Raw genomic sequence first — 25563 nt, 5'->3', positions numbered from 1 at the left:
AGGCTCATGCAATCCTCCTACCTCGGCCTCCTGATTAGCTGGGATCACAGGCGCCCACCACCACACTTGGCTAATTTTTTTTGTATTTTTAGTAGAGACAGTGTTTCGCCACATTGTCCAGGCTGGTCTCAAACTCCTGACCTCAAATGATCCGCCCATCTTGGCCTCCCAAAGTGCTGGGATTATAGGCATGACCCACCATGCCCAGTCTCAGGCTCAAATTTTTAATGATTTTGTTGAAGGCTTAAATATCAACATATGGGCCAGGAGCTGTGGCTTACGTCCATAATCCCAGCACTTTGGGAGGCTGAAGCAGACAAATCATCTGAGGTCAGGAGTTCAAGACCAGCCTGGCCAACATGGAGAAAACCCTGTCTCTACTAAGGATACGAAAATTAGCCAGTTGTGGTTGTGCGCAACTGTAGTCCCAGCCACTCAGGAGGCTGAGGCAGGAGAATCTCTGGAACCCGGGAGCTGGAGGTTGCAGTGAGCCGAGATCATGCCACTGCACTCCAGCCTGGGCAACAGAGCAAGACTCCATCTTGAAAAAAAAAAAAAGTTAATAGCAACTTTACAACACACTTTTAATACATAATGAGCCAAACCTGCAGATGCTAATTAATGAATATCCTTTCTTGAAGGTGAACTGGAGGAAAAAAAGAAATTTTTTTTCTTTTTTGAAGGTGAATTGAAGGAAAAAAAGCAAAACTTAGGGTATGAAGTTTTTGTTGTAAATGTTTGTGGTTACTCCTGAGTCTTACTGTTCAAAAACTTCTCAGGGGCCAATTTAATAGTATTTTTCTTATACCATATGTAGAAAAATAGACTCATTTGAGAATCTAGAACTCTATTTCCCATCCTCCACTGGTGGTGGATTTGTGGGAAGAAAAAATAAAGTTTTGCAGTCAGACAGTTTAGAAGATGAATTGAACTGAGTTCAGGAAAAGCTGGGTTTCTTATTGAAGTGTTCTGTTTCTCACCCATGATTTTAATGGTTTAAAATCATTACCTTTAGTTGTTTTTCTCTCTCAAGTACAACATCACTGTATTAAAATTAGTCTCCTAGGAGCAAAGGTTCTTTTCTGAAAGCTACCAGCAATTAAGGAGAAAATAACCCTAAGAAATCCTATGAAATACAACCCTCTGTGTTTATAGTTGTGAGAACAAGTATAGCACTGCCTGGTTGCTGTTTGCCCTTACTTGCTTAAAGGTAAACAAGTATGGAACACACTGCGTTTATTCCCTTGAGCTCATTTATGTGCAGTTGAGAGATGTTGTATTTAAGAATACTGGGTTTCAGTCAGGCGTGGTGGCTCACGCAGTAATCCCCACTTTTTGGGAGGCTGTAGCAGGCAGATCCCTTAAGCTCAGGAATTCAAGATCAGCATGGGCAACATGGTGAAACCCCATCTCTACAAAAAATACAAAAAAAAAAGTGGCCGGGCGTGGTGGCTCAAGCCTGTAATCCCAGCACTTTGGGAGGCTGAGACAGGCAGATCACGAGCTCAGGAGATCGAGACCATCCTGGCTAACTCAGTGAAACCCCGTCTCTACTAAAAAAAATACAAAAAACTAGCCGGGCGAGGTGGCGGGCGCCTGTAGTCCCAGCTACTTGGGAGGCTGAGGCAGGAGAATGGCGTAAACCCGGGAGGTGGAGCTTGCAGTGAGCTGAGATCCGGCCACTGCACTCCAGCCTAGGCGACAGAGCGAGATTCCGTCTCAGAAAAAAAAAAAAAAAAAAAAAAAAAGCCAGGCATGGTGGTACACATGGTGAGTGATGATTGCACCACTGCATTCCAGCCTGGGTGAGAGAGTAACACTCTGTCTCAAAAAAATAAATAAATGAAACTTTTTTTTTTTTTTGAGATGGAGTGTCGCTCTGTCGCCAGGCTGGAGTGCAGTGGTGCAATCTCAGCTTACTGCAACTTCTGCCGCCTAGGTTCATGCCATTCTCCTGCCTCAGCCTCCAGAGTAGCTAGGACTACAGGCGCCCGCCACCAGGGTCAGCTCAGCTAGTTTTGTGTATTTTTAGTAGAGACGGAGTTTCACCATGTTGGCCAGGATGGTCTCAGTCTCTTGACCTCTTGATCTGCCTGCCTCAGCCTCCCAAAGTGCTGGGATTCCAGGCGTGAGCCACTCCGCGCAGCCATACATGAGACTTTAAAAATGAATAGTGGGGGGGCCGGGCGCGGTGGCTCAAGCCTGGAATCCCAGCACTTTGGGAGGCCGAGACGGGCGGATCACGAGGTCAGGAGATCGAGACCATCCTGGCTAACACGGTGAAACCCCGTCTCTACTAAAAACTACAAAAAACTAGCCGGGCGAGGTGGCGGGCGCCTGTAGTCCCAGCTACTTGGGAGGCTGAGGCAGGAGAATGGCGTGAACCCGGGAGGCGGAGCTTGCAGTGAGCTGAGTTCCGGCCACTGCACTCCAGCCTGGGCGACAGAGCGAGACTCCATCTAAAAAAAAAAAAAAAAAAAAAAATGAATAGTGGGGCTGAGTGTGGTAGCTCACACCTGTAATTCCAACACTTTGGGAGGCCAAGGCGGGTGGATTACCTGAGGTCAGGAGTTCGAGACCAGCCTGGCCAATGTAGCAAAGCCCCGTCTTTACTAAAAATACAAAAATTAGCCGGGCATAGTGGTGGGTGCCTGTAATCCCAGCTACTTGGGAAGCTGAGGTGGGAGAATCACTTGAACCTGGGAGGCAGAGGTTGCAGTGAGCTGAGATTGTGCCACTGCATTCCAGCCTGGGCGACAGAGTGAGACACTGTCTCAAAAAAAAAAAAAAGAGCTGGGCGCAGTGGCTCAAGCCTGTAATCCCAGCACTTTGGGAGGCCGAGATGGGCGGATCACGAGGTCAGGAGATTGAGACCATCCTGGCTAACACGGTGAAACCCCGTCTCTCCTAAAAAATACAAAAAACTAGCCGGGCGAGGTGGCGGGCGCCTGTAGTGCCAGCTACTCGGGAGGCTGAGGCAGGAGGATGGCGTAAACCCGGGAGGCAGAGCTTGCAGTGAGCTGAGATCCAGCTACTGCACTCCAGCCTGGGCGACAGAGCGAGACTCCGTCTTAAAAAAAAAAAAGAATAGTGGGTTTCATGTTTGTAATATTTTTGTTTTTAAGTGGTTGTTATTTTATTCTCTTAAAAATGTTTCTCCCTCAATTTATGAGCTCACCTATAACCTGTTTTTATTGACCTTTTTATTCAAAGCCACTGCTGCTGCTTTTAGTGTTAGGTGCACCACAGTCTCCCAGACTTGTATCGGTGGACCTCACTCTCTGTTGTGAGTTTGCAGCCAGCCTGAGGGAGTGCGTGTGTGCGTTTCATGGGGCCTTCCCGGCCTTCCCGACTACAGTGCAGCTAGTGAGAGCTTTCTTAAACCTCAGCACCTAGGAAGTTCCTTGCTTGTTGAACTGTTAGAACTGAACTATGCCAGATCTGCCACTGTGACTCTTCCCTTTGACACTGGTAGCAATGTGACTGCCCTCATCATAGAGATATCACACATTTTATGTTTTTCATGGTTAAATCTGTATGTTGTTTTCATAGTTCAAAGATGATATGGTCATCATGATGATGAACTGCATTTTACTATCTGAAAAACTGCATTTTACCAGGTTCTATTTTCTCCAAGTATTTTTTTTTTTTTTTTTACAGGTTATGGGATTTTTAGCAGACAAAAAACCAGAGCAAGGCCAGCGGGTCTCAGGAATACTTGTTAAAAGAAACTTTAATTATCACATACTTTCTCCTTGCGACCTGTCCAGTAAGTATACTATTAAATGTCAAATCTAACTTCACCTTAGCACTGAAAGAAAATCTATGAAAACTTCTCTTCACCTTGTGGCCAAATTTTAAGTAACAGACAAATAATAACAAAGGAATAGGTGCAAGTTAGCGAATTAGCTTTGTACCTATAGTAGTTCACGGGAGGAGGAAAAAAACACATTTCCATGTGCATTCTTTGTCTTTATAAATTTACTGAGTCATCGGTAAGTCATTTTCCAATGAATATGGTATTATCTTCAAGTAAATGCTGTTCTCAAGGTGATTTACATGGTACTAATACATTGTATGTACTTTATGCTGGAATAGAAAATAGCAGTGGCTGAGCATGGTGGCTTACGCCTATAATCCCAAAATTTTGGGAGGTCAAGGTGGGCAGATCACAAGATCAGGAGTTTGAGACCATCCTGGCCAACATGGTGAAACTCCGTCTCTACTAAAAATACAAAAATTTGCTGGGTGTGGTGGCACGTGCCTGTTGTCCCAGCTACTCGGGAGGCTGTGGCAGGAGAACTGCTTGAATGTAGGAGGCGGAGGTTGCAGTGAGCTGAGATCATGCCATTGCACTCCAACCTGGGCAACAGTGCAAGACTGTCCCAAAAAAGAAAAAAAAAAGGAAAAGAAAAATAGCAGCAGTGGTGAGGTATTTACCTATGAGATTGCCCAGCTATCAGACTTCATAGTATCATAGGTCATTGTCTGACTTGTGCCTTCATTCTGAGTTACTGAGCTCTTACTCTTATGCCACATAGTCCCAGCCCTTGAAATTAGTCTAATGAGGGAAGCAGTCTTGGGAAGAGCTAGTCCCAGTATTGCTCCGCGGCATATAGAAGCGCATGATAAGTACGTGAAGAGAGACAGTGCACCTCAGCAGCTGGGAAAAGCTTGGTAAATGAGGCAGCCCTTGTGCCAGGTGATGAAGGATTGTTGGGAGTTACCAAGGAAAGAAGGCGGATGACGGCTGGCACGCCAGCTCTGCGGCACCCAAGAACCTGCTGTGTTTGGGGACATGAGGTGCTTTCTTTCCCTTTTTTTTTTTTTTTTTTTTTTTTGAGACCGAGTCTTGCTCTGTTGCCTAGGCTAGAGTGCAGTGGCACGATCTCGGCTCACTTCTACCTCTGCCTCCCAGGTTCAAGCAGTTCTCTGCCTCAGCCTCCTGAGTAGCTGGGATGACAGGCACCTGCCACCATGCCCAGCTGATTTTTGTACTTTTAGTAGAGATGGGTTTCACCATCTTGGCCAGGCTGGTCTTGAACTCCTGACCTCGTGATCCACCTGCCTTGGCCTCCCAAAGTGCTGGGATTACAGGCATGAGCCACCGCGCCTGGCCATGAGGTGCTTTCTTACTGCTGGAGCAGAAGTTAGCTGAAGGAGAGAGGTGGGGACATGGGGAGATCGGTGGGGAAATGTAAGGCGGTACCAAATTAAGGAGCCTCTTGTTAGCTTTCTGAAAAACATGTTCACATTTACTTTGCTTTTATTTCTTCTTTCTTTGCTCCTGGTATGTGTTTTGTAGGACTGGTATTGTTTCTTCAAGTCTATTCTAATTTTCTTTTCAGATTATACTGACTTGGCCATGAGCACTGTGAAGCAGACCCAAGCCATTCCGTATACTGGTCCCTTTAATTTGCTCTATTACCAGCTGCAGAAATTGACAGGTGTGTGTGTATTGAAATTCATTTCATTGTTTTTTGTCTTTTTAAAGATAATTTTCTACCTAGAAAAGAATGTTACTTAATTTTGATAATTGTCTCAGAATTGTGTAAGTTTTATTAATATATATGGTCATATTATTATTGCCTTTATGTGAAATTTTAGAAAATACACTCGTATTCTTGCCTGATGGTCCTGTGAAAAAAAAATTAGAAAAACTTAAAAAAAATTAAAAAAGAAAATATACTCAAAATTTTTTTTAATTCCGTAATACTTATCTTTTTTTTTTTTTTTTTTTTTTTTGAGGCAGAGTCTCACTCTATCGCCCGGACTGGAGTGCAGTGGCCAGATCTCAGCTCACTGCAAGCTCTGCCTCCCGGGTTTACGCCATTCTCCTGCCTCAGCCTCCTGAGTAGCTGGGACTACAGGCACCCGCCACCTCGCCCGGCTAGTTTTTGTATTTTTAGTAGAGATGGGGTTTCACCGTGTTAGCCAGGATGGTCTCGATCTCCTGACCTCGTGATCCGCCCGTCTCGGCCTCCCAAAGTGCTGGGATTACAGGCTTGAGCCACCGCGCCCGGCCCGTAATACTTATCTTTGACCCACTTAAAATTTAGTAGTCTTTGTTCCTTGTGTTTGAAATCTGTTTTACTTGACCATACCTAAAATTTTATCTGTTTCTTTTCTTTGATCAGTGAAAATAATTTTTCTGGCTCTATCGATACCAGTCTATACAGCAGGTTTTGTAAGAGTTCATGACCGCTGGCCAAAGGCCAGTGAGAAAATAAACCTAGTCTGTTTTCATATTAGACCATTCGAGTTCGAGATTTTGTGTATTAACATCATGAGGGGCAGTGACTAAATTAAAAGGTGTGGACTTTCTGATAAAGCAAGAATACTTCATATTACAAAATATATTTTCCATCAGTCACGCTCTTCATGACTCATGAAGTACTACCATAAAATAAACCAGTAGAAAGAACCTTTTTTTAAAACCTCGGAACCTTGCACTAGGATAATCTGTCATAACATAGAAGGTTAATAAAATATGTCTGAACTGTCCTTGAGTAAGAGGATGCTAGAAAGACCAGAAAAGTCTCTTCAACAATAGAATTTCGCTGTAGAATGTTGCAGCTTATGAAGACAGAAGGTAGACGAAACTAGTTGGCAACAATTGACTAATTTTATGTCATACGTTAAAAGATGCTAGTAGAAGGCTAAATCTCTTGTATACAAAACATAGATGTTTGAACACCACTTAAGTTTGCTACTGATAAAATGTTTGCTGTCCGAGGTAAATGCTACCTAGATAGATGAATGTTTGCAATACATGTTCAGACCTTTCCGTTGCTGTACTTTGCTGTTTAAAAATTGACTATACAAATGAGTTACTTACTTTTTCATTGTGTAGCTGCTTTAACTGTCTCTATAAACAAATGAATGGTCTCTGGAAGATTATCAGAAAAGTATATACATCTTATAGTTACGTCTTTCTTTCAGGTGATGTGGAAGAATTAGAAATTCAAGAAAAACCTGCTCTGAAAGTGTTCAAAAATATTACTGTAATACAAGAACCAGGCATGGTGGTATTAGAAGTAAGAAAAGATCATTTACCTAAACAATGAGAGAAAAAAGTTTTAAAAAGAGTTCATGAACAATTGTAGAGAATATTAGTTTCTTCCCAATTAGAAAAAGAATATTGTTGGAAAGCGTATATATATATCTCTCTCTCTCTTATAAAACCTGCTGTATATAAAACACATATATATATATATATGTTTTAAGGACCAGCATTAAGTATTATTAAGTAGATGAGCATTTTCTATGTAGTCACAAAAAAACCTAATAATAAATTAAGGGTTTGTATTTAGTATGTGTGGTAAGTATAGTCCTTTCATAGAAGTCTTACCTGATTTTATGGTATTCCAGGATATCTTTAGTTATATCAAAAGGTTTTATAATTCTTAAGGAAAAAATTTAATTATGTTAAATTATAACAAACTTAGGTACCACTCATTAAAAGAGCAGAATTTTGAAGATTCAAATAAACAACAATAAAGTGACCCAAATCTGGAAAGGACAGAAATTATTAAATTAAGTGATGTGGTTCCTGTTAGAATTTTAAACTCCAGCTTGTGGAGTTTGGAAGACAGATACCAAAGGAGTTGCATGGTTGATTTTGATAGATTGGCACCTGTTAAGTTTAAAGAAGGATTTTCAAAGTGAGTCCTACCGTTGAATAGTCCAGGGAGGCACCTTGTCTACTGCTATGCCCCAAGATAGAACTGTATATAAATTGCCAAGGTAGATGGTCAACTATTTCATTCATACATTCTAATTGTTTTTTCTTTTTTTGAGACAGAGTCTTGCTCTGTCGCCCAGGCTGGAGTGCCATGGTGTGATTTCAGCTCACTGCAACCTCCACCTCCCAGGTTCAAACGATTCTCCTGCCTCAGCCTCCCAACTAGCTGGGACTACAGGTGCACGCCACCATGCCCAGCTAATTTTTGTATTTTCAGTTAGAGATGGAGTTTCACCATGTTGGCCAGGATGGTCTTGAACTCCTGACCTCAAGTGATCCACCCACCTCACATACATTCTATTTTTAAAACAAAAAAGATTTGTCAGCTTTGGTCCCAATACAATCCTGTGATTTAAGTCTAAATTTGATTCATAAGGCTAAAAGCAACTAAAGAAAGTATCAGGCCAGGCCCAGTGGCTCACAGCTATAATCCCAGCACTTTGGGAGCCAAGGCGGGCGAATCACCTGAGGTCAGGAGCTCGAGACCACCCTGGCCAACATGGTGAAACCCCGTCTCTACTAAAAGTACAAAAATTACCCAGAAGTGGTGGTGGGCACCAGAAGTCCCAGCTACTTGGGAGACTGAGGCAGGAGAATCACTTGCATCTGGGAAGCAAAGGTTGCAGTGAGCCAAGATCACGCTACTGCACTCCAACCTGGGTGACAGAGTGAGACCCTGTCTCAAAAGAAAAAAAAAAGAAAGTGTGAAAAGGAGTAGTTATCTATAAACATGAAGTTACATACAACAATATGTAAAATATTAATATCAGAAAGAGGGAGAAAGTTATTAGAGACATTAATTTAGCTCATTCTACTAAATACTATTAGAGTCTGCGTATGATGGCTCACACCTATAATCCTAGCACCTTGGGAGGCCAAGGTGGGCAGATCACTGGAACCCAGGAGTTCAAGACCAACCTGGGTAACACAGCAAGACCCTGCCTCTACAATTCATTCATTCATTTATACATGCATAGTAGATAATATATTTTTGTTCCTAGGGTAAACATGTCAGAGATTGTTTACCCTAGGAACAAAAGCCAGGGGATCTGAGGCTCAGTGTGAGAAGCGAAAGTAAATATTTTAAAATATTACACCCTTGGCCAGGCGCTGTGGCTCCCACCTATAATCCCAGCACTTTGGGAGGCCGAGGTGGGCGGATCACCTGAGGTCGGGAGTTCGAGACCAGCCTGACCAACGTGGAGAAACCCCACCTCTACTAAAAATATAAAATTAGCTGGGCGTGGTGGTGCATGCCTATAATCCCAGCTACTTGGGAGGCTGAGGCAGGAGAATCGCTTGAACCTAGGAGGCGGAGGTTGCAGTGAGCCAAGATAACGCCATTGCACTCCAGCGGGCAACAGGAGCAAAATTCCATCTCAAAAAAAAAAAAAGAAAAAAATTATCCTCTTCACATTCTGTCTGTAGTCATATACTATACTAAATATAAGCATTAGGAATTTGAGCAGTCCCAGTACCAGTAATTATCCTGTACGAGTTACTTTTGAGTCAGTTTTCTCTTTTATAAAATGAAATTAATCATGCTATTTGTTATGAAAATTAAATGATAATGCCTGTAACACATTATGTCAAAAGGAAGTGCTCAGTACAATTTTGTTCTTTATGGAATATTAGAGGAGTATGGTAGTATTAATTTCAGTAAACAGTGAGTCAGTGAATTTCAGTGAAAATACTGGAAGCAGTAGTTCCATATGTAGAGTCCATGGTTTGGTGGGTTGTAGTCATAGCTTTTGTGGTTGGTCACTATAGGTAGGTAACTTCCTAATTCTGCCTTTTGCTTTCCAGTGGCTGGCAAACCCTTCTAATGATATGTATGCAGATACAGTAACAACTGTGATATTGGAAGTTCAGTCAAATCCCAAAATAAGAAAAGGTAAGAGTTCATTTATTTTTATCCTTTTTTTTTTTTTTTTGGAGACCGAGTCTAGCTCTGTTGCCCTGGCTGGAGTGCAGTGGCATGATCTCGACTCACTGCAACCTCCTCCTCCCAGGTTCAAGCGATTCTCCTTCCTCAGCCTCCCAAGTAGCTGGGATTATAGGTGCCCACCACCACGCCCAGCTAATTTTTGTATTTTTAGTAGAAACGGGGTTTCAGTGTGTTGGCCAGGCTGGACTTGAACTCCTGACCTCGTGATCCACCTGCCTCAGCCTCCCAAAGTGCTGAGATTACAAGTGTGAGCCACCACGCCCGGCCACTCATTTTTATCCTTTAACTGTTTCATTTTTCTTATGTTTCTGTGAACTAAAAAGCAGTAAATAGACTCCTAACAAACTTGATCATTTCTGTGTGATCTTTAAGATATAAAATATACACAGCAATGCGTATTGTTAGTATTTTGCTTATTTATGTCCTGGCTCTTCACTCATACTGCAAAAACCTGGCTGCAGTTAAGACTAAGATAAAATCCTTTTAGAAGCAGTCCTCTTAAAAATAATTGAATCCGAAATTCCAAAATATTGATGAATTGAGCCAGTTAGATTAGAAAGATATGCTACTATCTTCATATTTAATAGAATTTGTTGAATAGAATTGAATCTCCCTCTGGGACAATTTTCAACCAGAGAAAACAGTAAAGATATTTTTGTGTTGTTTGATTCTATTTTATGCTTAAGGCAACATAATATGTCTTTTTTTTCTTTCTTTCTTTGAGACAAAGTCTTACTTTGTTGCCCAGGCTGCCCTGAAATGCCTGGGCTCAAATGATCCTCTCACCTCAGCCTCCTGAGTGGCTGAGACTACAGGCATGAGCCGCTGTACCCAGCTCTTTACATGTTTTAAGCTGTGAGTCTCTGGCATATGGAGTAGTCCTATGTGCTGTGCTGGGGGAAGTGACCGTATGGAAAGTATTCTGGGAAGCCTCAGCCTTTACTCTTCACATGCCATTAGATCCTGGGCTCTGAGAGAATATTATTGTTCCTTGAAAATACACAATTAGTTAGTTCTTTGATTTCATGAGAAAAAAGTTTAGCAGACTACTTTATAATTCATTTCTTATGCTGCATCTATAATATAAACAAATACTTAGACAATCTAAATCTGTTATTCATTTGAGTCACTGATATTTGAATTTGTTTTCAGTAATTGTAAAAATGATCATTTGGACATCATTTGATAACTTGTTTTAGTTGAATTAACTCATGGGAAATGGCTCCTCCCATGTGCCTGTAACACAAGAGACAGCTGTGCGTTTATATAAGCCACAGAAGAATGCCGCACCCTTGATTCTTACATGATGCTTAGGGTCACAGTCTTAATCCTGGGGTACAAAATGTTGACGGAAAAAATGCAGTTGTCAGTTTTCTCTTACAGTTGGGCACGGTGGCTCACACGTGTAATCCTAGCACTTTGGGAGACTGAGGCGGGTGGATCCCTTAAGGTCAGGAGTCTGAGAGCAACCTGGCCAACATGGTGAAACCCCATCTGTTCTAAATATACAAAAAAAATTAGCCGGGGGTGGTGGCAGGCGCCTGTAATCCCAGCTACTTAGGAGGCATAGGCACGAGAATTGCTTGAACCTGGGAGGCGGAGGTTGCAGTGAGCAGAGATCACGCCACTGCACTCCAGCCTGGGTGACAGAGTGACACTTCGTCTCAAAATAAAAAAAAAATTGTTTTTCTCTTACTTATCTTAGGTGGTAAAAATAAAAGTGTGCAGGGTGGGAAGGAGGATCTTTTTATTTTTTTATTTATTTAATTTTTTTTTTTTGAGACAGAGTTTCGCTCTTGTTGCCCAGTCTGGAGTGCAGTGGCCCAATCTCAGTTCACTGCAACCTCCGCATCCTGGGTAGCTGGAATTACAGCCGTGCACCACCATGCCCAGCTAATTTTTTGTGTTTTTAGTAGAGACGGGGTTTCTCCATGTTGGTCAGGCTGATCTCAAACTCCCAACCTCGGGTGATCTGTCCGCCTCAGCCTCCCACAGTGATGGGATTACAGGCGTGAGCCACTGCACCCAGCTGAAGGAGGATCTTTTTATTTTTTTATTTTATTTTTATATATTTTGAGATGGAGTCTTTGCTCTGTCACCCCAGCTGGAGTACAGTGGCGCGATCTCGGCTCACTGCAACCTCCACCTCCTGGGTTCATGCAATTCTCCCGCCTCAGTCTCCTGAGTAGCTGGGATTAGAGGCGTCCGCCACCACACCTGGCAAATTTTTGTATTTTTAGTAGAGACAGGGTTTCACCATGTTGGTCAGGCTGTTCTCAAACTCCTGACCTTGTGATCTGCCTGCCTTGGCTTCCCAAGGTGGTGGGATTACAGGCTTGAGCCACCACACCAGGCCTAGGAGGATCTTTTTAAAAGATCATGAGTAAGGAGTGGTGCAGAAGTTAGGAAAGTGACGTGGGGAAGAGGGTTAGGTGCGGAGAGCAGAATCACGCCCAGGGGCTTTGAGCCACGCAGCTTTCAGCTCTAAGGCCTCCATCCTCTAAGAGCACAGCTGGCCTTCACTTCCTGTCTTAGTCTGTTCAGTTCAAGTAAAATGCCACCAAGGTTGCTTTCTCTTCACTATATTCTGATGCCCTTTTGTAAAAGGAAGTCTTTTTTGTAATAGTCAACTAATTAGAAATTGATATACTTTTCTGAAAAATGAAGTTTCTTTGCAAAAATGGCATTTTTTTAGGCCAGTTAGGATGTTGTGTGACTACAAGGTCTTTGGTGATGTTTAGGGTCTGAGCTCTGCCAGCCTGTTTTCCATTTGGCAGAGGAGGGATCACAGAGATGTTGTCAGGATGGCATCGGCTGTTCTGATGAGGGCTCTGCCTAGCGGTGGCGCTGAAGAGCAAGAGGTGCTGTGGTGTGACAGATCATCTCCACAGAGCTCATGTGTGTCTCATACAGGAAGGAATGCATGGCCTGTCATAGGTTGGTTTGCCTTTATCTTGATTATTTCTCTTAATGCTCCAGTCCAAAATGAAATATACCTTCACTCTGATCAGCAGTAATTGAATTTAAAATAATTATCACTATTTTATTAGTGATCCCTCTTACGCTAATAATAAAAACATTCATTCCTTTGGTTAGCCTCTGGCCATTGCAGCAGAGATTCATTGCAGACAGGTCAGAACTGGGCTGTTTCCATGTGTTCCGTGTATTTAGCGTTTGTTGAGCTGGTTGGGTGCCTTGTGTTTCCTAGTTCTTCCCCATTTTGTAGTTTATGGAGAATGAGGTTTTATATTCCTCTCCGATGATCAAGTGCTTGCATATTTTCATTAACATTCGACTGCATATTTTCATTAACATTCAACAGATACTTACCGAGCACCCAAAGTGCTGGGATTACAGGCGTGCCTCGAAATGCTTGCGAAACATCAGTGAACAAAGCAAACAGATCTGCCCCCTCCAAGGATCTGACATTCTGGTGTGTCCCAGGGCTTCCTGATAGGGTTTGGAGTTGGGCAGATCCCATAGAGTCTTGTTGGCTATTGTAAGGACCTCAGACTTTCAGTGTGAGTAAAATGAGGCAATGCTGCAGAGCTTTGAGTGGGGCTGAGACAGGATCTGACAGTTTTTTTGTTTTTTTGTTTTTTGAGACGGAGTCTCACTCTGTTGCCCAGGCTGGAGTGCAGTGGCCGGATCTCAGCTCCCTGCAAGCTCTGCCTTCCGGGTTTACGCCATTCTCCTGCCTCAGCCTCCCGAGTAGCTGGGACTACAGGAGCCCGCCACCTCACCCGGCTAGTTTTTTGTATTTTTTAGTAGAGACGGGGTTTCACCATGTTGGCCAGGATGGTCTCGATCTCCTGACCTCGTGATCCGCCATCTTGGCCTCCCAAAGTGCTGGGATTACAGGCTTGAGCCACTGCGCCCGGCCTAGGATCTGACAGTTTTTAAAGAATTACTGTGGTGCTTGCTGAAAGTAGACTGTTAAGAGGGCAAGCAAGAAAGTAGAGGCTCCAGCTGGGATCTGCTTCAGTCATCCAGGTGGCACACAGTGGCCCAGATTAGAGTGGAAGTCGTGGGGATATCGCAAAGTGGCTGGATTCTGGAGTTGTTTTCATAAAGCCAGCAGTATTTCCTGTTGGATTAGCTGTTAAGTGGTGACAGAAAGCGAACAGACAGGATGAACTTTAACATAACGATCCGGGTTATGTATGTGATACATTAGCATGGCGAGTTGTCACTCGCAGGGCTAAGTTTTAATAAGTAGCACTTGCTCCTTTCAAAGGTGACAAGTATTGCAAGAACTGGTACACATGACACTCACGCTGCTCAGGAGGAAGTTGATTCTGTATATGTATTATTTATCAAACTGACTTCTTCCTATCCAAACCTGGGATTTTCACACTGAGAGCAGAGTCAGCAACTGTGGGCCACAAGCCACACCTAGCCCGCCTGCTTTGGTAAGTACGGTGTTACCAAAGCACAGCCGTGCGCACTGGTTCATCTCCTCTGATGCCTCTTTCCTGCTACAGCAGCAGAATTGAGTCATTGCGACAGCGACCCTCTGGTCTGTAAAGCCTAGAAGGCCATCTGGCCATTTACAGAAACAGTTGCCCTCTTCTCAAGGCACCTCTGTGAAACAATCCCATTCTTCCTTGATGGCATTTTTCTCCCTTTTCATATCTTAGCCTCCTGACACTTCAGTCCATATTCTGGAAACAACTTGTATTTGTGTCTGCAGGGGTGTGTGTGTGTGTGTGTGTGTGTTTGAGTGTATGTGTCTCACCACCAACCTCAATTTATGTGTCCCCATTCTTAACCAAAGGGGAAATCTTACATATTTTCAAAATACATTATTTTGTTTTTATATTCCATAACATTCTTCTGTTTTACATGGCACCTGTTTTCAGCATGTGTGTGTCCTGTTTTGACACACTGACCTATTAAGGACAGGCATACGTGTCTGATTGTATAGTTCTGTGTTTAATATGATCTCATGTGTCTGACGAGTTTGTCTAAATATTAATGCAGGAATTTGCAAATATATATACACATACACATACACACACACATAAACTTTGGAAAGTTTCAATAGTTTCATACCTTAGATATTTATTTTTTAATATATTTTGTGAGACTGTTTTTACATGTCAATTAAGTGCTTATTTTAGTAATAATAAAACTAATAATTAAAGTATAAAAGTTCTATTACATAGCTTTCTTGGCTAGCACCTGGTTAGTTTTTTGTCTTTGTGGTTTTTTTATATTTTTATTTTACTTTATTTTTCGAGACAGGGTCTCACTCTGATGCAGGCTAGAGTACAGTGGTGCGATCTCAGCTCACTGCAGCCTTGACCTCCTGGGCTCAAGTGGTCCTCCCACCTCAGCCCCCCAAGTAGCTGGAACTACAGATGTGCACCAGCATACCTGGCTAATTTTTGTATTTTTTGTAGAGACAAGGTTTCGCCATGTGGCCTAGGCTAGTCTCAAATGCCTGAGCTCAAGTGCTCTACCCACCTTGGCCTCCCAGAGTGCTAGGATTAAAGGTGTGAGCTTCTGCACCTGGGCTTTTTTTTTTTTAAATGGAGATGGGGTCTCGCTATGTTGCCAAGGCTGGTCTCAAACTCCTGGGCTCAAGCAGTCCTCCCTTCTCAGCCTCCCAAAGTGCTGAGATTATAGGCGAGTAGTTAGTTGTATATACAGTTGAAATTCATGGATTAAAAAGAATTAGATGAACTATGGTTTGAATTATAGAATAGTTTAGGAGAAATGACAATTTTGGGTCTTTTCCATAGAGTAGATTGAAATAGGTATGTGGGAGTGCAGAATTGAGTTAATAAAGCTACACTTAGATGATATACTATTTTAAAAAGTCATAGTGTTACATGAGGAAGTAATTACTTGGGCTGAGAAATTGAAAGTGCATTGAAGAAATCATAATTTTTGAAGTCTCTTTGAAATGACAGAGTCTTAGCCAGGCATGGTAGCACACAAGTAGCCTAGCTACTTGAGAGGCTGAGATGAGAGGATCACTTGAGCCCAGGAGTTCAAGGTTACAGTGAGCTCTGATAGCACTACCGCACTCCAGCCTGGGCAACTCTTTCTAAGGAAAAAAAAGAAGAAAGAAATTGCAGTCTTATATTACATTTTCCTGTTGATAGGTAAGTCCATAAGATTATTTCTGGTATTTTCCCCCATTTCATACACACACACGCGCACACACACATACACATGTGTATATATATAAAAGAGGAAGTTGATTATGTATATTTATTATTTATCAAACTGACTTCTTCCTATCTAAACTTCGGATTTTCGTATTTGGACCAGCCCAGCTTTCAGCTCTAAGGCCCCCATCCTTCTAAGAGCTCAGCTGGTCTTCGCTTCCTATCTTAGTCTGTTCAATCCAGATCAAATGCCACCAAGGTTGCCTTCTCTTCATTATATTCTGATAGCCTTTTTGTAAAATGAAGTCTTTTTTGTTCATTTTATATATATATATAATATATATATATATATATATGAACATGAAATTAAATGGTAAAAATATCCATATATATAGGGTGTATGTGTGTTTTGTCTGAAGGATTTTAAAATTCTGCACTACTCTTTTTTTGTAACAACATTATTGATACATAATTCACATACAATTCATCCATATAAAGTGTAGAATTCAGTGATTTTTTTTTAGCATATTAAGGGTTGTACAACCATCACCACAATCAACTTTAAAACATTTACCTCACACCAGGCCAGACATGGTGACTCACACCTGTAATCCCAGCACTTTGGGAGGCCCAGGGGAGCAGATTGCTTGAACCCAGGAGTTTGAGACCAGCTTGGGCAGCATGGTGAAACCCCGTCTCTACACACACACACACACACACACACACACACACACACAAACAAAATTAGCCGGGCATGGTGGTGCATGCATGTAGTCCCTGCTACCTGGGAGGCTGAGGTGAGAGGATCACCGGAGCCCAGAGGTTAAGACTGCAGTGAGTTGTGATCACACCACTACAGTCCAACCTGGGCAACAGAGCAAGACCCTGTCTCTAAATAGATAAATAAACAAACACCTCCAAAAAGGAACCCCATATCCCTTACTTGTGATGCCCCAATCTCTGTATTCTCCCCAACTCAAAGCAACCACTGATCTACTTCCCGCCTCCCTGGATTTGCCTGTTCTCAGCGTTTCAGATAAATGGAATCATACAGTGTATAGCCTTTGATGACTGGCTTCCTTCACTATGCTGTGTTCACGGTTCATCCGTGTTCACATAAATTGGTACTTCATTCCTTTTTATAGCCAAATAATTTCCCATCGTGTGGACACAATGCATTTTGTTTCTCCATTCATCCGTTGATGGATACTTTCGTTGGCTCTGTTTTATGGCTTTTATGTATAGTGCCGCCATGGGGTTTGGCTGTCCGTTTTTCTGTAGATGCATGCTTTCATTTCTCTTGGATCTATACCGAGGAGTAGAATTACTGGGTCAAATGCTCACTGTTTAACTTTCTGGGGAAGCGCCAGACCGTGAGCTCTGCGCTCTTTTGCTACTGGTGACGCGCTGAGCTGTGGAATGAGGGGTCAGAGCATGTCTGAAACTCCGTATTAAGGGGGGCTCATCTTCCCAAGCTGTCAGGTTTCTTTGTTTTGGAAGGAAAGCTGTGTAATGTAATGGGCAAGTCACTTTAAATATTAATTTTTATTAAAATAATTATATCTAATAGAATGCTAAATTTATACCACATTTTAGATAAAAGACTTCATAGATCTCTGAGCTGGAATATGCCCCTAGAATTCCTGGAGTTATTTTAATTGCCCGTGGTCATAAATGTAAAGTTTGAGAAATGTGGGAAATTAAAAATAATATGAAGTGCCATTTTGTGGTTCTTTAATAAGAACATGAAATATTGGAGAAAGGGTGAAAAGATGTAATTGAAAAATTTTTTTTAAATACAAATAAAAAGAACATGAAATTAAATGATGAAAGTATCCATTTCCTTTAGCAGGCAAATAATACAAATCCATGCTTGTCACTTTAAGGATTCCATAGTTAATCACTTTATCAGTAACCAGATTCTGATTATTGATTTGGAAATTATTCTGAATAGGAATTTAGAAATTGAACTCTGTCGCTTTTTTTTTTTTCCAGGTGCAGTACAGAAGGTTTCTAAAAAATTAGAAATGCACGTTTATAGCAAGAGATTGGAGATCATGCTTCAGTAAGTTTTTCACCCATTATTCTCAACAAGGTAGTGACAGTGGGCTGGAAGGAGGCCTGGATTCGGCACTGGCTCCTACAAGGACTGGGGTGTGGCTCTGACCAGGCCACTGCACTGCTCTGAGGCCTGCTTCTCTGTCAGGAAGGAGAGGGGTTGGAACCGCTCCCTGCCAGCTCCGCACTCACCTGTGGCCTGCTAGGTCAGCCATTGGTGTTTCCTGTAATACAGTGTTTCAGGATGCTGGCACAGTCAGCAAGGGTTGAAGCATTCTTATCAAGGACAAGTACAGAAATCTTAGCTGAATGTTACTGTATCTTCAAGAATTATTTTATGTATTGTTAAATGTGAATTCTTTGTAAAATGGTGTTCTTCTAGACTCTTCTTAGATAGTCTGTAAACGATGAATTACCTTTAAACTAAGTATTTCTCTTTATTTTATTTTATGTTATTTTTATTTTTGGGAGGTAGAGTCTTGCTCCATTGCCCAGACTGAAATACAGCAGCGTGATCTCGGCTCACTGCAGCCTCAACTCCCAGGCTCAAGCAGTCGGCCTCAGCCTCCCGAGTAGCTGGGATCACAGGCTGGCACCACCATGCCCGCTTCATTTTATTTTTTTGGAGAGACAGGGTCTCCCTATGTTGCCCAGGCTGGTCTCAAATTCCTGGGCTCAAGGGATCCTCCTGTCTTGGCTTCCCAAAATGCTGGAATTACAGACATGAGCCCTCACCCCATTAGACATTTTAACAAAGTAAAGTGTCCTCCTAGTTTAGAAGGCTTTTTGATTTCTGTCCCTTCCTTCCTTTCCCCAAAATTCTACACTAACCTTTTTTTTTTTTTTTTGTAGACATAAACTTTCATTTCACTCTGTTGCCCAGGCTGGAGTGCAATGGCGCAATCTCGGCTTACTGCACCCTCCACCTCCCAGGTTCATGCGATTTTCCTGCCTCAACCTCCCAGCAGCTGGGACTACAGGCCCCAGCTAATTTTTGTATTTTTAGTAGAGACAGGGTTTCACCCTATTGGCCAGGCTGGTCACAGACTCCTGGCCTTGTGATCCACCTGCCTCTGTCTCCCGAAGTGCTGGGATTACAGGCGTGAGCCACCGCACCCGGCCCACTAAAGCAGCAGTTTAGTGGCTTTAAAAAAAGAAAAAAGATAGGCTTTACATGATGACTTTGCTTATAGAAGCTGTCATACATCTTCAAAACAGTATTCTCTGTGTTGTCACTTTGATTTTAAAGAACATTCCTCTCATACAAAACCAGCTAACAGTGCAGGCACAGTGATTTCCATGGCTGTTGAAAAGGCCACCGATTTTACTGGTTCCTACCCCTGGAGCCTCTGGTTCTCTCAACTCATTTCGCAGAGGACTTAACTGTGCCAGTGTTGACGTCTGAGTATCTTAATCGTTTTTAGATCCTTGGCCCCTTTGGCAGTCAGGTAAGGCTGTGGGGAGGCAGGAGACATACATATATGCAGTTCTACCTTGGATTTCGAGGGGGTTAGACAACACCCTCCCCACCGGCTATCCTGGGACCCCAGGTTAAAGAGCCCTATTGTAGATGGTGGGTGTTGGTGACCAGGGACTTGACTACTACAGTCCTGTTGGTGGCTCTGTTCCCAGGGGCTCTACAGAAATAGAAAACCTGTGTGACCCTGCACTGGCCCCGCTCTCCCACGTGCTGCAGTCGGGGTGCAGAGTGGAAGTTCCCATTGCTGCAGCTGGTCCTCGGGAGCTGTGGGGAGGGCAGTCTGTGGGAGGCTGTGGCTCTTCCACTGGACCTTCACTCTGGCCTTCTTCCCTGTCCTCCTGACGCCACTCCTCCCGCCTCCCCTTGCTCTCCCTCACCTCTCACAAATACACAAGAACTATTCAACTCTGAGGAGCAGGAGTATGACACAGCTTCCATTCGACCCAGGAATGGCAGGTTCCCATGTGCTGAAACTTCAAAGCCAATCGTACCCTTAAAAATGCAGCTGTTTCCCCAGTTGTTTATAATACTTAGGATTAGATAGGAGTAAATGTATTGGTTTCTTTAGACAAGCCAACAGTGGATCACATGGAAATAAAGCCTTTTTTTCCTATCCTTTTGAATACATTTCTGTATTTAAAATATAATCTTTTTGGCTGGGTGCGGTGGCCCACACCTGCAATCCCAGCACTTAGGGAGGCCAAGGCGGGTGGATCACTTGAGATCAGGAGTTTGAGATCAGCCTGGCCAACATGGCAAAACCCCATCTAAAGTATTAAAAATACAAAAATGAGCCAGGTGTGCTGGCAGGTGCTTGTAATCCCAACTACTCAGGAGGCTGAGGGAGGAGAATTGCTTAAACCAGGAGGCAGAGGTTTCAGTGGGCCAAGATCGTGACATATACTCCAGCCTGGGCAATAAGCAAGACTCAGTGTCAAAATAAATAAATAAAATATAATATTTTCCTTTGGGCTAGGGTCCCAGCTAACTTTATTCACACATATGATGAACAGTAACTGCCTGAAGATGCAAGCAGTTGATTCCCACTGCCCCCTTCCCCAGCTTACTATACGGTGTTGTCAGTGCTTAACTGTCCTAGGCTGACCATGGTCCGTGGGTTGTAGAGTCACTGCCTGCCTGTCTTACCTGCACTCAGCCTGCTGGTGGACTGCTATTTCCCAGCACCTCTGTGCCAGTGGGGACGATGTTGAAATTAATGATCGAAACTGTTTTTCTCGATGACAGAGGCAATGTCTTAGTGCTTTTTGTATCCCCAGCTCCTAGCACAGCACCTGCCACATAGAAGATGCTCAGTAAGTACCGAGTTTAATTAAAGTAGGAGTGGACAGCTAGTGGGCTTGGGAGCCGCTTAAACCTAGATACCTGGATTTGAACGCCAGCTCAGCTGCTGACTAGTTCTGAGGCTTTAAGCAAATCACTTAACTTCTGTGTCTTGTTTTCTTCACATGTAAAAGAGGATCCTTACCAAAATTATTCTAGGTTAAGATAGTGTATATAAACCACCTAGCATGATGCCTGCTAAATAGATCATTCTTGAATAATAGCTGTGCATTTTCCCTGTTTTATAAACTTAATAAGCTGTATCAAGGCAAATAAGAAGCTTGTCTCAAGAATAAATACAGGCTGGGCATGGTGGCTCAGGCCTGTAATCCCAACACTTTGGGAGGCTGAGGCAGGTGGATCACTTGAGGCTAGGAGTTCAAGACCAGCCTGGCCAACATGGTGAAACCCTGACTCTACTAAAGAGACAAAAATTAGCCACCTGCAGTGGTGCACACCTGTAATCCCAGCTACTCGGGAGGCTGAGGCAGGAGGATCACTTGAATCTGGGAGGCGGAGGTTGCAGGGAGCTGGACTCTAGCCACTGCACTCAAGCCTGGGCAACAGAGCAAGACTCCATCTCAAAAAAAAAAAAGTAAATACAGTGTTCTACTTTAGAACTAGGACCTATCTTCAGTTTTAATTTTTTTCCTCAAATATGTAAAGCTGGGCTTTTCACTAATCCTGCATTTCTGCTTATTTTAAGGGACATATTTGGAGAAGACTGTGTAAGTGTCAAGGATGACTCTATTCTTAGCGTCACAGTGGACGGGAAAACTGCCAACCTTAACTTGGAGACACGGGTATGTAGCTGCTCTTTCCTACGTTTCATAACATTTGGGAAGTAAAGTGAAGGCATAAATAATCTGTGCTCTCACTCAACAGTCTACTTTTGCATATTGGCATTTGCTTCCAGTGTTTCCAACATTTTTTTCACGTTGTTCTTTCTGTATTATTATGTTTGAAGTTTTCCGTGTTTTTGCGGGTCACTGCATAGTACAGGATTCCCGTGTACGCCACTCCATTGCTGTCCTGTTCCATAATACAGCTTACTTCACCTCAGACCTTCTCTAGTTTGGCATCTAGTTGACTCTAGCTGCTCTTCTGTTTGCACCAGCAAGATCCAAGTGGATTTTCCAAACAATAAGGTTTGAGAGGCCAGGTGCGGTGGCTTACACCTGTAATCCCAGCACTTTGGGAGGCTGAGGCGGGTGGATCACCTGAGGTTAGGAGTTCGAGACCAGCCTGACCAACATGGAGAAACCCCGTCTCTTAAAAAAAAAAAAAAAAATTAGCCAGGCATGATGGTAGCTGCCTGTATTCCCAGCTACTTAGGAGGCTGAGGCAGGAGAATCCCGTGAAACTAGGAGGCAGAGGTTGCAATGAGCTGAGAGATCACACCATTACGCTTCAGCCTGGGTGACAGAGCAAGACTGTCTCAAAAAAAAAAAAAAGATACCTGCATTCATATGTTAATTGCAGCACGATTCACAATAGCAAATATATGGCCTCAACCTAAGTGTCCATAAGCAGAAGGATGGAAAAGGAAAATGTGGTATATGTATACAATGGAATACTATTCAGCCATCAAAAAGAATGGAATTATGTCCCTTGCAGCAATATGGATGGAATTGGAGATCTTTAGTGAAATAAGCCAGGCATAGAAAGTCAGGTATCCCATCTTCTCACTGAGAAGTGTACTAAAAAAATGTACACACGTGGCCATAGAGAGTGGAATGATACACCATGGAAACTCAGAAGGGTGTCGGGGTGGGTGATGGGGACAGTGTTTGCTGTCCAGGTGATGGGTGCCCAGAAAGCCCTGACTAGACCATTGAGCTCTCTCTACATGTAACAAAACTGCACATGTGCCCCATACATTTGTACCAGCAAAAGATAAGGCAGGTTTATTCATGTGTAGAGTTGTCCACTATACATTGTTGAGTGAAAAAAAAAAAAGTTACAAGATAGTACATATAAGAAATTATCCTTTTTTTGTTTTTAATACATATGTTATATATATATATAAAATTATATATATGTGTTACTACACTGAAATGGTAACCGTAGTTATCATTAGGTCATAGGTGGTCTTTTCCTCTTTCCTTAGTTTTTAATGGGAAATGTTTATGGTATGATAAAAACCTTCTTTAGGCCAGGCGCGGTGGCTCAAGCCTGTAATCCCAGCACTTTGGGAGGCCGAGACGGGTGGATCACGAGGTCAGGAGATCGAGACCATCCTGGCTAACACAGTGAAACCCCATCTCTACTAAAAAATACCAAAAAAACCTAGCCGGGTGAGGTGGTGGGCGCCTGTAGTCCCAGCTACTCCGGAGGCTGAGGCAGGAGAATGGCGTAAACCCAGGGGACAGAGCTTGCAGTGAGCTGAGATCCGGCCACTGCACTCCAGCCCGGGTGACAGAGTGAGACTCCGTCTAAAAAAAAAAAAAAAAAAACCTTCTTTAAACAGCATATAGTGTTTTGTAGTTGAGCTTTAAGAAGTCACTAGAGGCCGGGCGCGGTGGCTCAAGCCTGTAATTCCAGCACTTTGGGAGGCCGAGACGGGCGGATCACGAGGTCAGGAGATCGAGACCATCCTGGCTAATACGGTGAAACCCCGTCTCTACTAAAAAAAAAATACAAAAAAAAAACTAGCCGGACGAGGTGGCGGGCGCCTGTAGTCCCAGCTACTCGGGAGGCTGAGGCAGGAGAATGGCGGAAACCCGGGAGGCGGAGCTTGCAGTGAGCTGAGATCTGGCCACTGCACTCCAGTCTGGGCGACAGAGCGAGACTCCGCCTCAAAAAAAAAAAAAAAAAAAAGTCACTAGAGGCCAGGCACAGTGGCTCACGCCTATAATCCCAGCACTTTGGGAGGCCCAGGCACGTAGATCACAAGGTCAGGAGCTCAAGACAAGCCTGGCCAACATAGTGAAACCCTGTCTCTACTAAAAATACAAAAAACTAGGCGGGCATGGTGGCAGGCGCCTATAATCCCAGCTACTTGGGAGGCTGAGGCAGGAGAATGGCGTGAACCCAGGAGGCGGAGCTTGCAGTGAGCCAAGATCGCACCACTGCACTCCAGCCTGGGCAACAGTGCAAGACTCTGTCTCAAAAAAAAAAATGCCGGGTGTGGTGACTCACACCTGTAATCCTAGCACTTTGGGAGGCTGAGGCAGGCGGATTGCCTGAGCTCAGGAATCCAAAAGCAGCCCAGGCAACACAGTTAAACCCCGTCTCTACTAAAAAAAATACAAAAAAATTAGCCAGGCATGGCAGCAGGTGCCTGTAGTCCCAGCTACTCAGGAGGCTGAGGCAGGAGAATTGCTTGAACCAGGGAGGCAGAGGTTGCAATGAGCCGAGATCACGTTAGTGCATTCCAGCCTGGACGATAGAGCAAGACTCCATCTCCAAAAAAAAAAAAAAGAACTAGAGGCCAGGCATGGTGGCTCGTCCCTGTAATCCTAACACTTTGGGAGGCCAAGGTGGGTGATCATCGGAGGTCAAGAGTTTGAGACCAGCGTAGCCAACATGGTGAAGCCCCATCTCTACTAAAAATACAAAAATTAGCCAGGCGTGGTGGTACACCTGTAATCCCACCTACTTGGGAGGCTGAGGCAGGAGAACCCGGGAATCACTTTAACCCGAGAGACGGAGGTTGCAGTGAGCTGAGATCACATCACTGCACTCCAGCCTGGGCAACAGAGCTAGACTCTGTCTCAAAACAACAACAACAAAAACAAAGTAACTAGAAGATTATTAGTGACTTTCAGTCAAATTCAATACCAAATGTTGAGTAGATAGCCACATCCATTCCTTGCCAAGTAATTTGTGTGGCATAGATGAACTTCCCTGGAGTATCATTTACTGGATCAAAATGTGGGCTTTGATGTAAATGTAGTTTACTAGACTTTTCCCCAGTCTTTCCTCCCTGCATCAAATCATCACTAATTAGGACCATCGTGTGCTGTCAGGAAGCACTGCACGCCCACAAGTGTGTAGGGCGGCCGTTCTGTTTCATGGTAATCAGTCCCACTGTGACCTCTGCCCACAGAGATGATTGTTCTTTTTTTTGACACCGGGTCTGGCTGTGCCGCCCAGGCTGGAGTGCAGTGGTGCAATCACAGCTCACTGCAGCCTCAGCCTCCCGGCTCAGTGATCCTCCCACCTCAGCCTCTTGAGTATCTGGGACCACAGGCACACGCCACCAAACCTGGCTAATTTTTTATGAGATGATGGTTTTTTAAGAGTATTCATTTATCTTCCATATAATGATGATAGACTTAATGCTAACAAAGTCTTGTTTGTGCCTCACTTTCAGACTGTAGAATGTGAAGAGGGAAGCGAAGATGATGAATCCCTCCGAGAAATGGTGGAGCTGGCTGCACAGAGACTGTACGAGGCCCTGACGCCAGTTCACTGAGACTGTTTCTGTATATGAACTTTTAAAAAATACTTGACTGTGCTTCTGTTACCTAAAATAAAATGCATTCGTTTCTCTGGGGGAGCCTGTTTACTTTTGATGTCAAATGGCCTTTATTCCAACAGCCTGAATATTGCTAAATTGCCAACTAATTTGTGCATTATTCTAGAACTACTAAATAAACTGCCCATTATTTTAGAATTTATGGATTCTTCTTCCAGGCATATATGTGCAGTTCCCATCGAAACCATCAAGATCTGCCGACAGCAACCGCTGCTGGTTACCCTCTCCCCTGGGGTAACCAATTTGAGTTCATAAGAAGGATTCTAAGTCGCACTTGAATCTCTGTCTTCATCTCCACTGCTGCTGTTCAAGTCCAAGTCTTCTCTCCCCTCGGAATTCCTGCAACCCCCTCCGTCTCCTCCCCTACAGCTGATTCCTGGAACACACTTG

At 43.4% G+C, this 25563-nt stretch overlaps 1 protein-coding gene across 2 annotated transcripts in view; it reads left to right on the top strand.

Moving 5' to 3' along the window:
- Nucleotides 1-25194, top strand: part of CPSF3 (cleavage and polyadenylation specific factor 3) — a 53266-nt gene extending 28072 nt beyond the window's left edge. For both annotated transcript variants that reach the window (XM_033176594.1, XM_033176595.1), the window contains 7 exons: nucleotides 3661-3769; nucleotides 5349-5447; nucleotides 6943-7037; nucleotides 9551-9638; nucleotides 17807-17876; nucleotides 21397-21493; nucleotides 25009-25194. In XM_033176594.1, coding sequence (XP_033032485.1) covers nucleotides 3661-3769; nucleotides 5349-5447; nucleotides 6943-7037; nucleotides 9551-9638; nucleotides 17807-17876; nucleotides 21397-21493; nucleotides 25009-25110 — 660 coding nt within the window. In that variant the 3' untranslated portion in view covers nucleotides 25111-25194. The remainder of the gene's footprint in view (nucleotides 1-3660; nucleotides 3770-5348; nucleotides 5448-6942; nucleotides 7038-9550; nucleotides 9639-17806; nucleotides 17877-21396; nucleotides 21494-25008) is intronic.
- Nucleotides 25195-25563: the final 369 nt, after the last annotated feature.

The sequence above is a fragment of the Trachypithecus francoisi genome, unplaced genomic scaffold, assembly GCF_009764315.1.
Source record: "Trachypithecus francoisi isolate TF-2019V2 unplaced genomic scaffold, Tfra_2.0 Lachesis_group17, whole genome shotgun sequence".
NCBI lineage: Eukaryota > Metazoa > Chordata > Mammalia > Primates > Cercopithecidae > Trachypithecus > Trachypithecus francoisi.
This window is presented reverse-complemented; position numbering and strand designations above follow the sequence as displayed.